The sequence below is a fragment of the Myxocyprinus asiaticus genome, chromosome 15, assembly GCF_019703515.2.
Source record: "Myxocyprinus asiaticus isolate MX2 ecotype Aquarium Trade chromosome 15, UBuf_Myxa_2, whole genome shotgun sequence".
In the NCBI taxonomy this organism is placed as follows: Eukaryota; Metazoa; Chordata; class Actinopteri; order Cypriniformes; family Catostomidae; genus Myxocyprinus; species Myxocyprinus asiaticus.
In genome coordinates, this window is record NC_059358.1 from 4,756,132 (window position 1) to 4,772,412 (window position 16,281).

General features: G+C 36.8%; 1 protein-coding gene across 5 annotated transcripts in view; it reads left to right on the plus strand.

Annotated features, from left to right (window-relative positions):
* Positions 1–16,281, plus strand: part of LOC127453115 (raftlin-like) — a 120,873-nt gene that overhangs the window by 77,804 nt on the left and 26,788 nt on the right. For 4 of the 5 annotated variants that reach the window (XM_051719230.1, XM_051719231.1, XM_051719235.1 and 1 more), the window contains one exon: positions 9,406–9,521. In XM_051719230.1, the coding sequence (XP_051575190.1) occupies positions 9,406–9,521 (116 nt within the window). Of the gene's footprint in view, positions 1–9,402; positions 9,522–16,281 lie in introns of all 5 variants that reach the window. The other variant, XM_051719234.1, reaches the window with a different exon arrangement.

Consider the following 16,281-nt stretch of genomic DNA (forward strand, 5'->3'; position numbering starts at 1 on the left):
TTGATTTTTGAACAAAAAAAATCTTAGAAGGGTGGCATCATCACTATTTAATTTTTACACAGAGATAGGTAGGTCTATTACCAGAATCAATGGTGCGAGTTCAATAATGGGGGGGAAATTTATGTCCCTCGGATAATTTTGTAAATATTCGAATGGCCCTTAATGGGAAAAAGTTTCCCCACCCCTGCTCTAGAAGTATTAAAATATCTTAATGTGCTTTTAGATTCTGGTTCTGAACAAACTTTAATTTTTCTTAGTTCTTAGATACACTTTAATTTTTGAACTCTCAAAAACTTTTTGGATTTTGGCTTTCATCATCATTTATTTCTGTATTTCTTCTGAACAACAGAATAAAATTTTTTTTTAATATCTGGTTGATTAGACATGGAATAACCCAGGTATTATTCATGTCTGTAGCAACACACTAAACTTCAGTAAATAAGGTTAGGGGTTTGGTCAAATAACTAATGAATGATACCTTAAATTGTACAGTTTTTTTGTGCTTGTACTTTTTTTGGGGGGGGGGGGGATTTTTCCCCAGTTTGGAATGCCCAATTCCCAATGCGCTTTTAAGTCCTTGTGGTCATGTAGTGATTCGCCTCAATCCGGGTGGCGGAGGATGAATCCCAGTTGCCTCCGTGTCTGAGACCATCAATCAGTGCATCTTATCATGTGGCTTGTTGAGCGCGTTGCCACGGAGACATAGCGCGTGTGGAGGCTTCATGCCACCCACCGTGGCATCCGCGCTCAACTCACCATGCAGAACGAACCACATTATAGCGACCATGAGGAGGTTACCCCATGTGACTCAACCCTCCCTAGCAACCAGGTCAATTTTAAAAGCACATTGGGAATTAGGAGACCTGGCTGGAGTCCCTCAGAACACCCTGGGATTCGAACTAGCGAACTAGCAAACTCCAGGGGTGGTAGCCAGCGTCTTTTACCACTGAGCTACCCAGGCCCCCTGTGCTTGTACTTCTCTAAGTGATCAGACATTTTACCTAATATAAAATACATTTTTATTATTTTTTCCCTTTTGATTTGAGGTTGAAATGTGACCTGGACATGTTTTGGTGAGATTCACTCATTGAATCTGGCTCTGGTGGGGTTTTGTTTGATGTGTGTGCGTCTTTCCTTCACATATTACGGATGTGTTAATGTTTACAGTGAGAAGACTCTGTGGGAGTTCATCACCATGGAGTTCTCATTATACATTCACAGATCAGATTCAAAGAGAAGCTAAATTTGGAGAGATGTGGACCATGTGCTGCTCACAGGCCTGATAATAAATGCGACTGCTGCCTTCATATAATCAGACACTTTTGAAACGTGTACATGCTGGCAGGACTTTGATAGCACATTTTTCCGAGACTCCACGGAGTTGCCATCACCTCGCCTTCCCCCATCTTTAACAGGCTGTTCAGGAAGTTGTTTTTCTTGGCACGTGTCATTGACATTAACAGCATCATTTATCCCGTTCATTTTCTCCATAGGGGTATTGCTTATTAGGGATAACTTATAAACCTTTATTAAAGACAGAGGTACCGTGAGCTCCAAGGATTTTAGTCAATGGAATATGCATGAAGCTGTCAGTTCATGTCATTTCAAATTCATTTAAAAAAAAATAACGTTTAATACCACAATCCCTGGTGAAGAACTACTTTACACTACCCATGATACTGAAGAGAAACTATCCACCAATCAGAGAATAACAGTGAACAAAGCCTGCCAAAAGAGCTCTGCAGTGACCGCTCACTTCCATGACACATTGTGAATGATACAATAGATTGGTCTCCCTACACTCTCAAACTATAGAAATATGCATATACTGTATTTGGATATGTCTGAATATTTTGCAATAAACTAAAAATAAATTTTGAAAATACATATGATTTTTTGCATTGTGACATTATTTTCAGTAGAGATAAGCACCCCCCCCCCCCCCCAATATTCTCAGCCTAATCTCATGAAATTAACATAAACATGACAACATTTTTGCAATTCAAAATTAACGTGCTGTATAACACGTTTGGCTGCAGTTTTCCAGTGAAATGTCCAGCGGGGGGCGCCAAAAGCGAGTAAAATGGTGTCGTATTCAGATGAGGTTTTAAGGTGAATTTTAGATGGATGTTTTTGAAACATACCTCCCTAACATAAAACTTTTTCCTGAACCTAACAAATAGTGTATTAAAATATAAATGCGACATTAAAAAAAGACATCCTTACCAAATCAACACCTAAACCTAACCAATAGTGTTTTAAAATGCAGACGAAATGAAAAGCACATATTCTGAAACAACCACTTCATTTCATGTCGCTTCTATGCCTCTGTCTTGTCACTTGTCAGCTTGAGTTCATGGCTAGACTTGAACCGCGGTCCTCCAACTCAGAGTCGAACGCTCTATGAGGTGAGGTACCGCGCAAGCTAATCAAGTTGGAATAAATGTAAATATGTAGGTGGGTCTGTAATACAAGCGTTAAAATGTATCGTTTTTCAAAATATGCATTAGAGTAAAAGTGTGTCGATATCATAAAATATCAGGTTCTGAGTAATAGAGAGAAAAATAATCATTTATAAAGTCATAATCAGCCATTAAAGTCATGATTTGAGTGAAAGTGAATAAAACACAGTTGTTGTAGCACCTCTAGTGTTCATTTGTTCAGGAATATGCAGGGAATTATACCTGGAGACATGTATTACACGTTTTGCAAAAATGTACTGTGTATACGTAGTCACGTTTTCACTATGAGACCAGGTTGCAAATTCTCATTATGTTAATGCATCCTGACCTTTTACTTTTCATTTTAATTTTGTTTTATATACCCATTATTCTCAATGGTGATTCTCATTAGATTGTAATACATATTGTAATATAATTGTTTTCACTATTTTACAATTATAAACTATGATTATTAAAATCATCATAAATCTGCAGTACATAAAATACTACCATAATGTATAAATACTTTTAAATTTAAATTTTATATATATATATTAATCTTTATATTTTTTATGTAATTAAATTATTGATTATTCATCAGAATCTGCTCTCCAGTTGGCTTTGATATTGAGTTTATCTGCCAGTCCAGAGGTGCATGGGGGTTTTGTGGTAGCTTAAAGTCTCCTGATGGATTCTGCTCTTTGTTGTTGCTGTTGGTGTGGTGTTCTGCTCCACTAATTTACTCTTACACCTCGTCTGTGCCCCCCGTCTACCTCAGTTTTAGTGACATTGAAGTTGTCCAGGAGAATGTTCTTTAAAAAAGAAGCTTTCCTTTACCTTCTCTCCTTTTTAAAGAGATTGTTTGCTCCAAAAATGAAATTTATGTTATTGTTTACTTCAAACTTGTATGACTTTCTATCTTCTGGGGAACACAAAAGGGGAATTTTTTAAGAATATCCTGGCCTCTCTTTTCCATATAATGAAAGTGAATGTGGACTGAGGCTGTCAAGACACAAAATAATATAAAAGCACCATAAATGCATCATAAAAGTGATTATACTACTTGTGTGCTATATTGCAATTCTTCTGAATTCATATGATCTTTTGAGGAGAAACAGATGAAATTCAAGGCATTATTCATTGAGAATTTCAACATTCATCCTAGCTGTATTATGCATGTTAATGAGAAAAGTAGCAATGTCCAATTCATGAATGAAACATCGTTTTTTTGTTGTTTCTTATTTTTTTATTTGAGTCAGACCTTTTCAGAAGACTTTAAATATGTCATCTGGACTATTATATGATACTTTTATGCTGTGATTTTGGAGCTTGACAGCCCCAGACCTCATTGACTTTCATTATATGGAAAAGAGTGACCAGAATATTCTTTAAAAATGCACTTTTTGTGTTAAATTGAATAAAAAAAAAGTCATACAGGTTTGACATGAGAATAAGTAAATATGGTTTCCATGGTGAAAACAGTAGGAGGCAGGAGTTTCTTAATGCGATGGGTGTGGCATTAATGGAAGCCTGTGTGAGTGCCGCCCATATTGAATTTGCAAATCTTGACGCTCTCAGCTCAATGCAGGCATCATAAGTTCACAATTAAAGATTCATACACTCCACAGGAGAGCAACATGGTTAGCAACACACTTATTACATTTCCAGGTTTAGCTCCTGCTGAAAAGATGCAAACGATGTTGACTAAAAGGTTTCTTTTGTACGACTTCTGCACCATGCAAAATCACTCCTCTCCCCTGAAAATAATACACACCAGCAGCTGTGCCACATTAATGCGTCTGACTATTCATGCTGTTCTGCCTATATGTGCAGATACAGTGAAGGCACAGATATTCAGCGTATGAATTTCCAATAAGGTATTATGTTGCTATGAAAGGAATATTGGTGATCCCTCCACTGTCATTTTCCTGTTGCACAAAAGGATTGGTGCATGAATGGAACCATTTTGGCAGGTCCAAGAGAAAGAGACAAAGAGACAGTAGTGAATGGCATTCAGGTACACACAAACAACACACCTAATCGTGACTTAAAGGTGAAGTTTGGAATTTTTTTAAATGTTAAAGGATTTACTCATCCTCATGTTGTTCCAAACCGGTATTACTTTCTTTCTTATGTGGAACACAAAAGGATGTTTAAATGAATATATCGGTCTGTCTTGCAATACATTAGCGGTTGATAGTGACTCAGTTTGAAGCTTGAAAAAGGACCCTAAAATTTCATCAAAGTTGTCCATCCGATTTTTGTGTCATATTCCAAGTCTTCTAAAGGCATACGAAATGTTTTGGCGAGAAACAAGCTGAAATGTCATTTTGTTGTGAAACTCTTGACATCCTTGTCGCGTTAATGAGCTCTATAAGAGGAGCTCGTTCACAATGACAGATTTTTAATTTTTGAGTCAGTTATCCGTTTCAAGTTAGCCTGAAATCAAACTTAACAGTATTTATTTTCTAAACACACATTGCTAGTCTTATTGGCCACATATACTACGTATACACGCAACTAAATTACTAAATAAACTCAGTCAATGCAATATATATATATATATATATATATATATATATATATATATATATATATCTTAATCAGTATTTTTGTCTTGTTTTCAGTAAAAATAACTAAACATCCTTAAAACAACATACCTGAGAAATAAAATTGTGTAAGACAAGACATTTTTTCTTTTCTTAAGCATAAACCTTAAGCATTAAGCTCAATCGACAGCATTTGACGCATAATGTTATTAACCACAAAAATTAATTTAAATTTGTCCATCCTTTTCTATTTTATTTATTTTATTTTATTTTATTTTTTTATCCCCTTTTCTCCCAATTTGGTATGCCCAATTCCCACTACTTAGTAGGTCCTCGTGGTGGCGCGGTTCTCACCTCAATCCGGGTGGCGGAGGACAAGTCTCAGTTGCCTCCACTTCTGAGACCGTCAATCCGCGCATTTTATCACGTGGCTTGTTGTGCATGACACCGCGGAGACTCCTCATGTGGAGGCTCATGCTACTCTCCGCAATCCACTCACAACTGAGTAGCTCAGTGAGTATTGATGCTGACTACCACCCCTGGAGTCACGAGTTCGAATCCAGGGTGTGCTGAGTGACTGCAGCCAGGTCTCCTAAGCAACCAAATTGGCCCGGTTGCTAGGGAGAGTAGAGTCACATGGGGTAACCTCCTCGTGGTCGCGATTAGTGGTTCTCGCTCTCAGTGGGGCGCATGGTAAGTTGTGAGTGGATCGCGGAATGTAGTATGAGCCTCCACATGCTGGGAGTCTCCGCAGTGTCATGCACAATGAGCCACGTGATAAGACGTGCGGATTGATGGTCTCAGAAGCGGAGGCAACTGAGACTTGTCCTCCGCCACCCGGATGGAGGTGAGAACCGCGCCACCACGAGGACCTACTAAGTAGTGGGATTTGGGGAGAAAAGGGGAATAAAAAACTAAAAAAACAACAAAAAAAAAAAAGTATAGTCACAAGACGTTATCAATTTGTATGTATCACTACTAACCTTTTCTGTGTAAAGTCATATCTGATTTTACAACTTTGTTGCCATGACGACATAATGTTATAAACTCTACAATGAGAGTAAAAGCGACTATTTAAACAGCTTTACAACTCAAATAATACACAAGTTTTAACAGAATAATTAATGTAAGTGCTTTTATAAAATTATAAGCTTCTAACGGTACACTAAGTAAACCATACACTAAATGGAGGCCTAGAAAGCCAGATCATCCATTGAGCCACATTCAAATAAATGCTTTATTTGATGTATTTGCACTTTTTTGATTATAATTTAATGGAAATCCGCCCCGGTAATCTTTAAAAAAAATATATATATTTTTTATTTTTATTTATTCATTTTTTTTTTCATTTTAAGCCTTTATACTGAAATCCTGTACTGCATAATGGTCATAGCATGTCATGGAAATTAATTGATCAAAAGGAATGGTGCTACCAGAACATTGCTCTGTTTGTTTGCGACCCAGCATGTCAACTTCTGTCTCAACCAATGGCGTGAGTTTGCGGGCGGGTCTACCTGTTTGACCCACTAATGGAAGATGAAGAACTGTTTGGAAACAATTATTACTTTTGTCAATCCATTTGATGCCACGAGAGGCGCAAAAATTACACACTTTACCTTTACTGGCACATCCAGCTCTATCTTGGCCTGTTTCTGTCCCACGTTGTAAAATATACATGAGCTTTCTCGAGCATTAGCAACTCTCTCCGACATGTTGAAACTTAAACGCCATCAGTCACGGTTGACCCAACCAGACTAACTCCACATATTCCAACAGCCTCACTCCATCAAACGGACAGTCCCTCGCTCTCATCCGTCAATCTCCATAAATGCCCCCCTCAAAGGACCGACAACTTATTGAGCCGACATTTGTTGTGTCTGTGAAAAAGACCACTCTCAGACTCTCTCACCTAAGACATCACTGTCTATCCAGACGAGCTGTCCAGCTGAGGCAATCTCCCAAGTGGACTTTTCCAATTACGTTCCCAAGTGGGAACATCTGATGTAGGGGGGCCAGAACAATGTCCCCATTTGAAAGGCCTGTAAGATGTCTTCAATTGAGTAAAGGCAGCCTTAAATAGTTTTCTTTTGATTGAAGAACCAAGGCGACAGCCACTATTCCCCTCCCTTTCCGCAGAAAACCCCCTCCGAAGGGCCCCGCCAGGGTCCAACCCACAGTTGCCCATCCTTCAGACCACCTATAATGTAATCTGGAGTGTCTCCCAGAGCAGACAGGGGCAGCACAAACCGTATTAGTGTGTAAATGCAGGAGGGGTAATAAGGAAGTTCTCCAGCCAAGAGAGGATGCAGAAATAACACTGGATGTGAGTTGGTTCCCAGGCGCCCTTGCTCTCGTCTTTAATACTCAACAGAGCTTATTATCCGCCCATATATGAAGATGACTCTAAAACAGGGCCAAGTTGAGGAGCCACATGGGGCAACAGCGATGCCAGGCCATTAAAATGTGCAGCTCTTACATTTGAAAAAGGTTTAAAATGGTTTATTTATTTCATCTGGAATGTTCTAAATTCATGTATGGACATCTTGGCTAATTAGGCTGGTCATTCATTATTCTCTGTCTGTCTTGTATCTGTCACTCTTTCTTTTCTTTGAAATATTTCAAATGACTCCCCATGTCCTCTTCCAGCATCTCTTCTCTCTCTACTGAAAGTTTTATGACCTAGAATTCCCCCTAGAGTTAACAAGTCTTTCTTGCTAAGGTAAATCATAAAGCGAAATCAAATGTACCCGGTGCATTTAGGTTTGCTAGTTTCAGCCTCAGACAACATGAAAGAAAGTCATGTTTACCGAGGTACCGAGTTGATATAGTGAGGGCTTTTGATGAAAAAATAATAACTGGATTTGCCAAAGTTTTTCAGGTTAGTAGCATCGACGTTTGAGGCTCTTAGTAGCGAGTTTATCTAGAACGACCAGAATTGTATATTCTTCTTTGTTTTTGAGTCAGTGAAAATATCATGTTGGCGTGACAAAGCCAACATACTGAAATTTTACAGACATGGTTTAGGTTTTTTTTTTCAATATCTATCTGTCTGTCTGTCTCTCTACTGTATCTATCTAAAATATATTCAGTTATCTGTTCTATTTTTGAACATATTTATTAATGTACTGTATTTTATTTCATTTAATTTAGTCATTTGTTATTTATTCATAAATTCTGTTAGTTGTTAGAATGAATTTATTATATATATATATTAAGCTAGTTGTTCAATTTTATTTATTTTTGTATAATACATTTTTTTATCTAATAACTTATTTCATTTTAAATATATTTGGTTAGTCATCTGTTCCATTATTTATTTATATATATATATATATATATATATATATATATATATATATATATATATATATATATATATATCGGTATACAAATACCAATTTGTATTTAGATTTGCACTACGTATGTGTATGTGTGTATGTATGTGTGTGTGTGTGTGTGTGTGTATATATATATATATATATATATATATATATATATATATATATATATATATATGTGTGTGTGTGTGTGTGTGTGTGTGTATATGTATGTATGTATATATGTGTGTATGTGTATATATGTATGTGTATGTATATGTGTGTGTGTGTATATATATATATATATATATATATATATATATATATATATATATATATATATATATATATATATATATATATTGTCTATTGTGTATTCTATATATACTTATTTTCTTTTCAATATTTATTTTCTTTTTTTATATTAAATTTTTTGTTAAATTTTTAATTATTTTTTAAAAGTCTTGTTGCTGTTTTGTATTGTTGTATATTGGAAGCTCCTTGTATGTGTAAACATACTTGGCAATAAAGCTGATTCTGATTCTTATATATATATATATATATATATATATATATATATATATATATATATATATATATATATATATATATATATATATTAATGTATTTATTTTATCTATCTGTTACCATCTCCAAACTGTGATTGTTTGTTTTACATGTCAGTCAGAAAGTCACCTTCCTGTCTAAATGCCAAAGTATACTTTTTTTTTGTTTTTACATGTGCCAGTTTGTCTTGCGTACAGTGCACGTGACGCAAATTTTTTCACAGTACGCACAGACTGTCCGCATTCAGCCTAGTTTAGACATGCAGACCTACCTGGAGTTGACTGTGCTAAAATAATCTCAAAAAGCAGTCGTAATGTGCAGGCGTCAAATACATTCGTATGGGCTTTCGATCAAAAGAGTATATTTTGAAAGGCTGAGCACTCAACTTTGTGCGAGACAGAGTGGCACGTGGGAAAACACTAAGAGTACCCTAGTCTTAAGTGGGCAGTTCTTGCAATAGAGATCATATTTATGCTGATAGTCAAAAGTGTCTGGTAGAGCTTTGCCTGATCGCACCTTTCTTTCCAGCAGATCTGCTCGCCAAGACTGTGGACAGTGTGTTTGTGTTCCAGGAAGGGGTGGAAGGCGACACTAATGCAGCAACTGCGTATGACGCTATAGTAGTGGAACAGTGGACAATAATTGATGTGAGTGACACTCAAACAAACACGTTTCAATTATTTTCTTTAAACAAATATTGTCATATTTCCCTGTACAGAACAACATAACCAATATGCATTTCATATAAAATACTTAACTTGAATAACATGTAATAGTGGTTTGGTCATGACTGACTCAGCATATTTGAACAAATCTTTTAAGTGAACAAATCATTCTGGTTTACTTCCATGCAGTCTACCCATTTTAAAGTGTGTGTAAAAGTGTTTCAATGTGGAGGCCTGGGTAGCTCAGTGAGTAAAGACGCTGACTACCACCCCTGGAGTTGTGAGGTCGAATCCAGGGTGTGCTGAGTGACACCAGCCAGGTCTCCTAAGCAACCAAATTGGCCCGGTTGCTAGGGAGGGTAGAGTCACATGGGGAAACCTCCTCGTGGTTGCTATAATGTGGTTCGCGCTCGGTTGGGTGCGTGGTGAGTTGTGCATGGATGCCGCGGAGAATAGCGTGAAGCCACCACACGCGCTATGTCTCCGCGGCAACGCACTCAACAAGCCACGTGATAAGATGCGTGGATTGACGTCTCAGACGTGGAGGCAACCGAGATCTGTCCTCCGCCACCCGGATTGAGGTGAATCACTACACCACCACGAGGACTTAGAGCGCATTGGGAATTGGGCATTCCAAATTGGGGAGAAAAAGGGGAGGAAAAGAAAAAGTGTTTCGATGTAATAAGATAGCATTGTGTGAATAAAAGGGTGAAAATTAAGAACTGATAATCTGCCCTATTTACTTGTGATTTGTGCAAATAATTCGTTGTTGTAGCACCTCTAGATTTTATTTCACCTGGAAACTGTCGCAATACGTACGAGCCACATAAAAATCATTTTGCAAAAATTTAGGAATTGTAACATGTTTTTATGAGACCCAGGTAGGTATATTCCACTTTGTTTTTCTGAGTTATGTCTGTTAAATAATCTGTATTTATTACTTTTGGATGGACAGAAATTTTGATCCCAATCTCAACACATCTGCAAAGTGGACCAGACAATATGTCAATAGTCAAAAGTCTGGCTATACGAGACTAGCATTCCTGAGTCCATGAAATTACTTGCACAAACTACTAACAAACATTCAATTAGGTGAAGCAACAAAAAAAGATGTCTTGAAGATCACTGCAAATTAGACAAAAAAGCCCATTTCACATCAGAGCTTCCTGTTTGAGTGACAGTAATGGGCCCTGCTTCTCAGAGCGACTAAGCCTTGCTTGTTGAAATCAGATATCGTGCCAGTTCGCCATTGATTTCTCTCAAGTTGGTCTCGCTTGGGTTTATTTGGGGTACGTATGTATGTGTGTGTGTGTGTGAAGTGAATGAACTGGGCAGTGTTGTGTTAGTTAGTGCTGTGTACTGATACTATCAGGGTAATTGAATTTTGATCTTCATTTTATAATCCTGCAGCCTTCCTGTGTTTCTGTTTTTTCTGAAGCATGGCATTGGGTAAGGACACACTTTCTCTGGCCAGCATTATTCAGTGAAGCTTGACTGACGCGCTGCATTCAAATATAACTCTGCTTCACTTTTCCCAGTGTGCAGTGCGATTGTAATTTAAAGGAATAGTTCATCCAAAAATGTTAATTCTGTCATTATTTTCTTCATGTTGTTACATGAAAAAGAGAGGGCAGGATATTATTTAAAAAAAAATATCGTTCCACAGAAGAAAGAAATGCATACAGGTTTGGAACGACATGAGGGTGAGTGAATGATGACATCATTATTATTTTTGGGTGAACTGTTCCTTAAAGGATCTTGCAAATATTATTAAGTTGTTATTTTAAGGGCATGTTGATGTATTTTCCAAACATCAGAATGATACAGATATCTGTATACAGTAGATTAATTGCAAGGAAGGATGTTTTCATGAATGCAGCCTGACATTTTTAATTTGATGTGTTCAGCTGCTGCTGACTCATGTCTTCTGTCAGCCAATCCATCACGGTCTCATATTCCATCACTGATATTTCTACATTCAATGAACACATGTGTTATTTTAAATGTCTCGTATATCATGTTTCTCTAAAAACACCAGTCAATTACTGCACATTTCTGATGGAACACTGTTTATTTAGTTTATCGAGCATTTAGTGATTTATATAAAGTTGTGCTCAAAAGTTTGCATACCCTGGCAGAAATTGTGAAATTTCGGCATTGATTTTGAAAATATGACTGATCATGTAAAAAAAACACTGCCAGAAGAATTGTTCAGGATACAAAGAAAAACCCACAGGTAACCTCAGGAGAAATACAGGCTGCTCAGGAAAAAGATGGTGTGGTTGTTTCAAGGAGCACAATACGACAATACTTGAACAAAACTTTGAAAGAAGCCAATGCCACAAAAAAGCCCGGTTACAATATGCCCGACAACACCTTGATGCTCCTCACAGCTTCTGGCACACTGTAATTTGGAGTGACGAGACCAAAATAGAGCTTTATGGTCACAACCATAAACACTATGTTTGGAGAGGGGTCAACAAGTATTGTGCTCCTTGAAACAACCACACCGTCTTTTTCCAGAGCAGTCTGTATTTCTCCTGAGGTTACCTGTGGGTTTTTCTTTGTATCCTGAACAATTCTTCTGGCAGTTGTGGCTGAAATCTTTCTTGGTCTACCTGACCCTGGCTTGGTATCAAGGGATCCCCGAATTTTCCACTTCTTAATAAGTGATTGAACAGTACTGACTGCCATTTTCAAGGCTTTGGATATCTTTTTATATCCTTTTCCATCTTTATAAAGTTCCATTACCTTGTTACGCAGGTCTTTTGACAGTTCTTTTCTGCTCCCCATGGCTCAGTATCTAGCCTGCTCAGTGCATCCACGTGAGAGCTAACAAACTCATTGACTATTTATACACAGACACTAATTGCAATTTAAAAAGCCACAGGTGTGGGAAATTAACCTTTAATTGCCATTTAAACCTGTGTGTGTCACCTTGTGTGTCTGTAACAAGGCCAAACATTCAAGGGTATGTAAACTTTTGATCAGGGCCATTTGGGTGATTTCTGTTATCATTATGATTTAAAAAGGAGCCAAACAACTATGTGATGATAAATGGCTTCATATGATCACTATCCTTAAATAAAAGACAATAAAATGCATGATAAGTCATATTTTCAAAATCAATGCCAAAATTTCACAATTTCTTCCAGGGTATGCAAACTTTTGAGCACAACTGTATACTGTTTTTATTTATTTATTAAGTTCTATCTATCTATCTATCTATCTATCTATCTATCTATCTATCTATCTATCTATCTATCTATCTATCTGTCTATCTATCTATCTATCTGTCTGTCTGTCTGTCTGTCTGTCTGATTGTTATTCCATTTTAAATGTATTTAGTTATCTATTCCATTTTTGAACATATTAGTTATTGTATTTTTTTTCTCATTAAGTTAGTTATTACTTATTAATTAATTTATTTATTCCATTATAAATGTATTTAGGTAGTTGTTAGAATGTGTTTATTTTTAGTTAGTTTTTATATTCAGTATTGTTTATTTTTATCAAATCTATTTTTAATATAACTAGTTATTCCATTTTAAATATATTGTGCTAGTTATCTATTTTATTACTTTATATATTTATTTATTTATATGTTTGTTTGTTTGTTTGTTTGTTTAAGTTAATCCATCTCTCTATATATCTGTCTGTCTGTCCGCCTGTCTGTCCCATCTTTAATTTAGTTAGAGCATTGAGACAAAATATATATATTTGGAAATGTTTAATTTTATGCACAAATCTCTGAAGCACTTGCCCAGTAGCTTGTTTGTTCAATACAAGTAAAATTGAGCAAGGACTCTATTCTTGTCGTAAAGGAAAATCAATAGGCAGTGTAACATTGGACATGTAATGCAATGAGCGCTCTCTGTCACCAGAGCTCAGCCCCTGAACCACAACAACAAAAAACTGTTTTCCATTTTGCATTTCCTTGAGGAATAATCTTTGAAGATTTACTCCCCAGCAACACTTATTAGTTTTGATCCACAGAAGAGGAAATTGCCTTAACTGCCTTTTATTACACTGGCAGTGAACTCTCGCTGTATATAAGGGTGTATTATTAAGAGGAGGGTTTAGATAAAAAAAAAAAGCTTCAGTGTACTGGAACTTACATTCAACTGAGTCCAAAGAACAGGCTTAATTCTGTGTTGCCATGTACAGTAAATCATATGTGGTATGGTCGAAAATTCACTTTAAATTAACCCTCAGAAACCCAGCTTATAGCAGAATTGCAAATAATGTTTTTTTTTTTTTTTAAATGGTACGAAAATACCTAAACTTTACCGTATAGCTGATACTCAAAACTGTATCACACAATGACCATTTTGGTAGGGGAAAAGATGCATATTGAATATCACAGCTTGCTAAAGCCACCCAAAATTCACCCCATAACACAAAACAAAAGCGTGAAAAAACATTATAAAAAAAAAAAAAAAAAAAAAGATTTTTATAATTGGTGGCTTCCTAAAAAAAAACTTTAATGTGTAAAAAAAAAATTAGGTGCCACGGAGAATAGCGTGAAGCCTCCACGCATGTTACTTCTCCGCAGTAATGCGCTCAACAAGCCACGTGATAAAATGCGTAGATTGACGGTCTCAGACGTGGAAGCAACTGAGATTCGTCCTCCGCCACCCAGGTTGAGGCATGTCACTACACCACCACGAGGACACGAGCGCATTGGGAATTGGGCATTCCAAATTGGGGAGAAAGGCGTCTCAAGATGTATTCTGTTGTGCTTGATCCAACTGTAACTGAGCTTAAAAGCGCATCCGTGGGAGGCTGAATGCTGCCTGCTTGTTGGTTGCCGCGTGTTGCCTGTACAACTGGAGCGCTGACTGCCCCCTAGTGTTATAGATTTGCTAAAGCATCAAGGTGGTACATCAAGGCTGAACTGCTCAGATGGTAGGAATATTCCTTATTACGGAATTTACGTTGGGGCATGGTTAATTGCATTAATTTTTTAACGTGTTATTTTTCATAAGATTATTGCACTAAATTAACAGGTGAAATCGACAGCCCTAAAGGAAACACATCATAAACGTTAATTCTTGGGTGTCTGAGGGTTTACATAAATTTGCTTTTCATAAATATTACTTACAGTCAATTAAATTGTATTTAGCCTTATTTATTTGACATTATATACTGTAATTTGTCCCTATGATAATGGAATTATTCTGCTGTTTTCATATGCAAGTCAGTCTCCAGTTCCGAATGAAACTGCGCCTGTCACAAAAACGCATTGTCATTTTGGTGGCTTAATGCATGGAATATTCCAGTTTTGGAGAAAAGAAGCTGTAGGCATCCACTGAGGTAAAAGTTCTAAGACAGTATTTACTTGCACTTAGCACTTGTCGATTGTTAATTTTGGATGTTGTTGTCATGCTGACATTGTAATGATAGCAACCACATGCGGTGACAAAGTTTGGATGTCATTATAAACACCGCTTTACCTGCCTAAAAAGCCTGCCACATTTTCCGGTCACTGAGAAATGAAGAGGAAATTGCTGTGATTAACATGAATATGAAAACATTTGCCAAAATGCATTATCCCTGCATCCTATTTCAGGAACATTCTGTGAGTAAACACAGGCAGATGAAGGCCTTGAGATGTCTGCAAGAAATCCACTGACTCCACTGCTAAAACCAATGCATTCGCTCAGGGCATCTAAAGCCTCGATGTGAAATTTAGTTATAGTTTTTCTGTCTATCTCCCTGGATTTCTTACCTCTCCCAAATTATTTGTGTCTAACAGCTTGTGTCACTACGGCCAGCTCAAATTCTTTTCCCATGTTTTGAAGCATACCAATGTCTGTACTATCTTAACTCTAATCACTTTTGCTCTGCTCTGGTTTTTGAAAGAGATTCTTTTTAGATTAGATTTCATGAACTATGAAGGATGTAAAGGGTGAACTAAGGTAGAAAAAACTTCAGACTTTTTCTCTCAGGGCAACGATGAGATTCAACAAAGTTGACCAGTTTAACATGTTGATGCAACACTAGGCGGATATATGGAGTTTACTGTTTGAAGCACACGGCATATCTCTTGTTAACAGTTTCAAGAAATCCAATTAGAGTTCAAATAAGATTACCTTAACGTGGTCGCATCAGGATGCTAATTGCAAATCTTTCAACAAAGTTTCAAAGAAAAAAAAGCGTGAGAAAAAGACAGTAATCTCACATAAGTGATCTCAACAATGTCTCAAACTGTGCTCAGATTTGATAACAGTAAAACAAGCAGAGATTTCAGTATGAAGATTTCTTATCACATTTTTCCATGACAAAATTATCTGAGCTATGCTATTCACACTAATTACAGTTGTGGCCAGAAATATTGGCACCCTTGGTAAATATGAGCAAAAAAGGCTGTGAAAAATATGTCTTTATTGTTTATCCTTTTGATCTTTCATTCAAAATATTCACAAAAATCTATCCTCTAATGGATATCAAACAATTGCAAACACAATACAAGTTTTATCAAAAAACAAATATGTTTGTCAAACATATATGTGGCAAAATTATTAGCACCCTTTTATTCAATACTTTGTGCAACCTCCCTTTGCCAAGATAACAGCTCTGACTCTTCTCCTATAATGCCTACTGAGGTTGGAGAGCACATGGCAAGAGATCTGAGACCATTCCTCCATACAGAATCACTACAGATCCTTCAAATTCAGAGGTCCACGCTGGTGGACTCTCCTCTTCAGTTCACCCCACAGGTTTTCTATGGGGTTCAGGT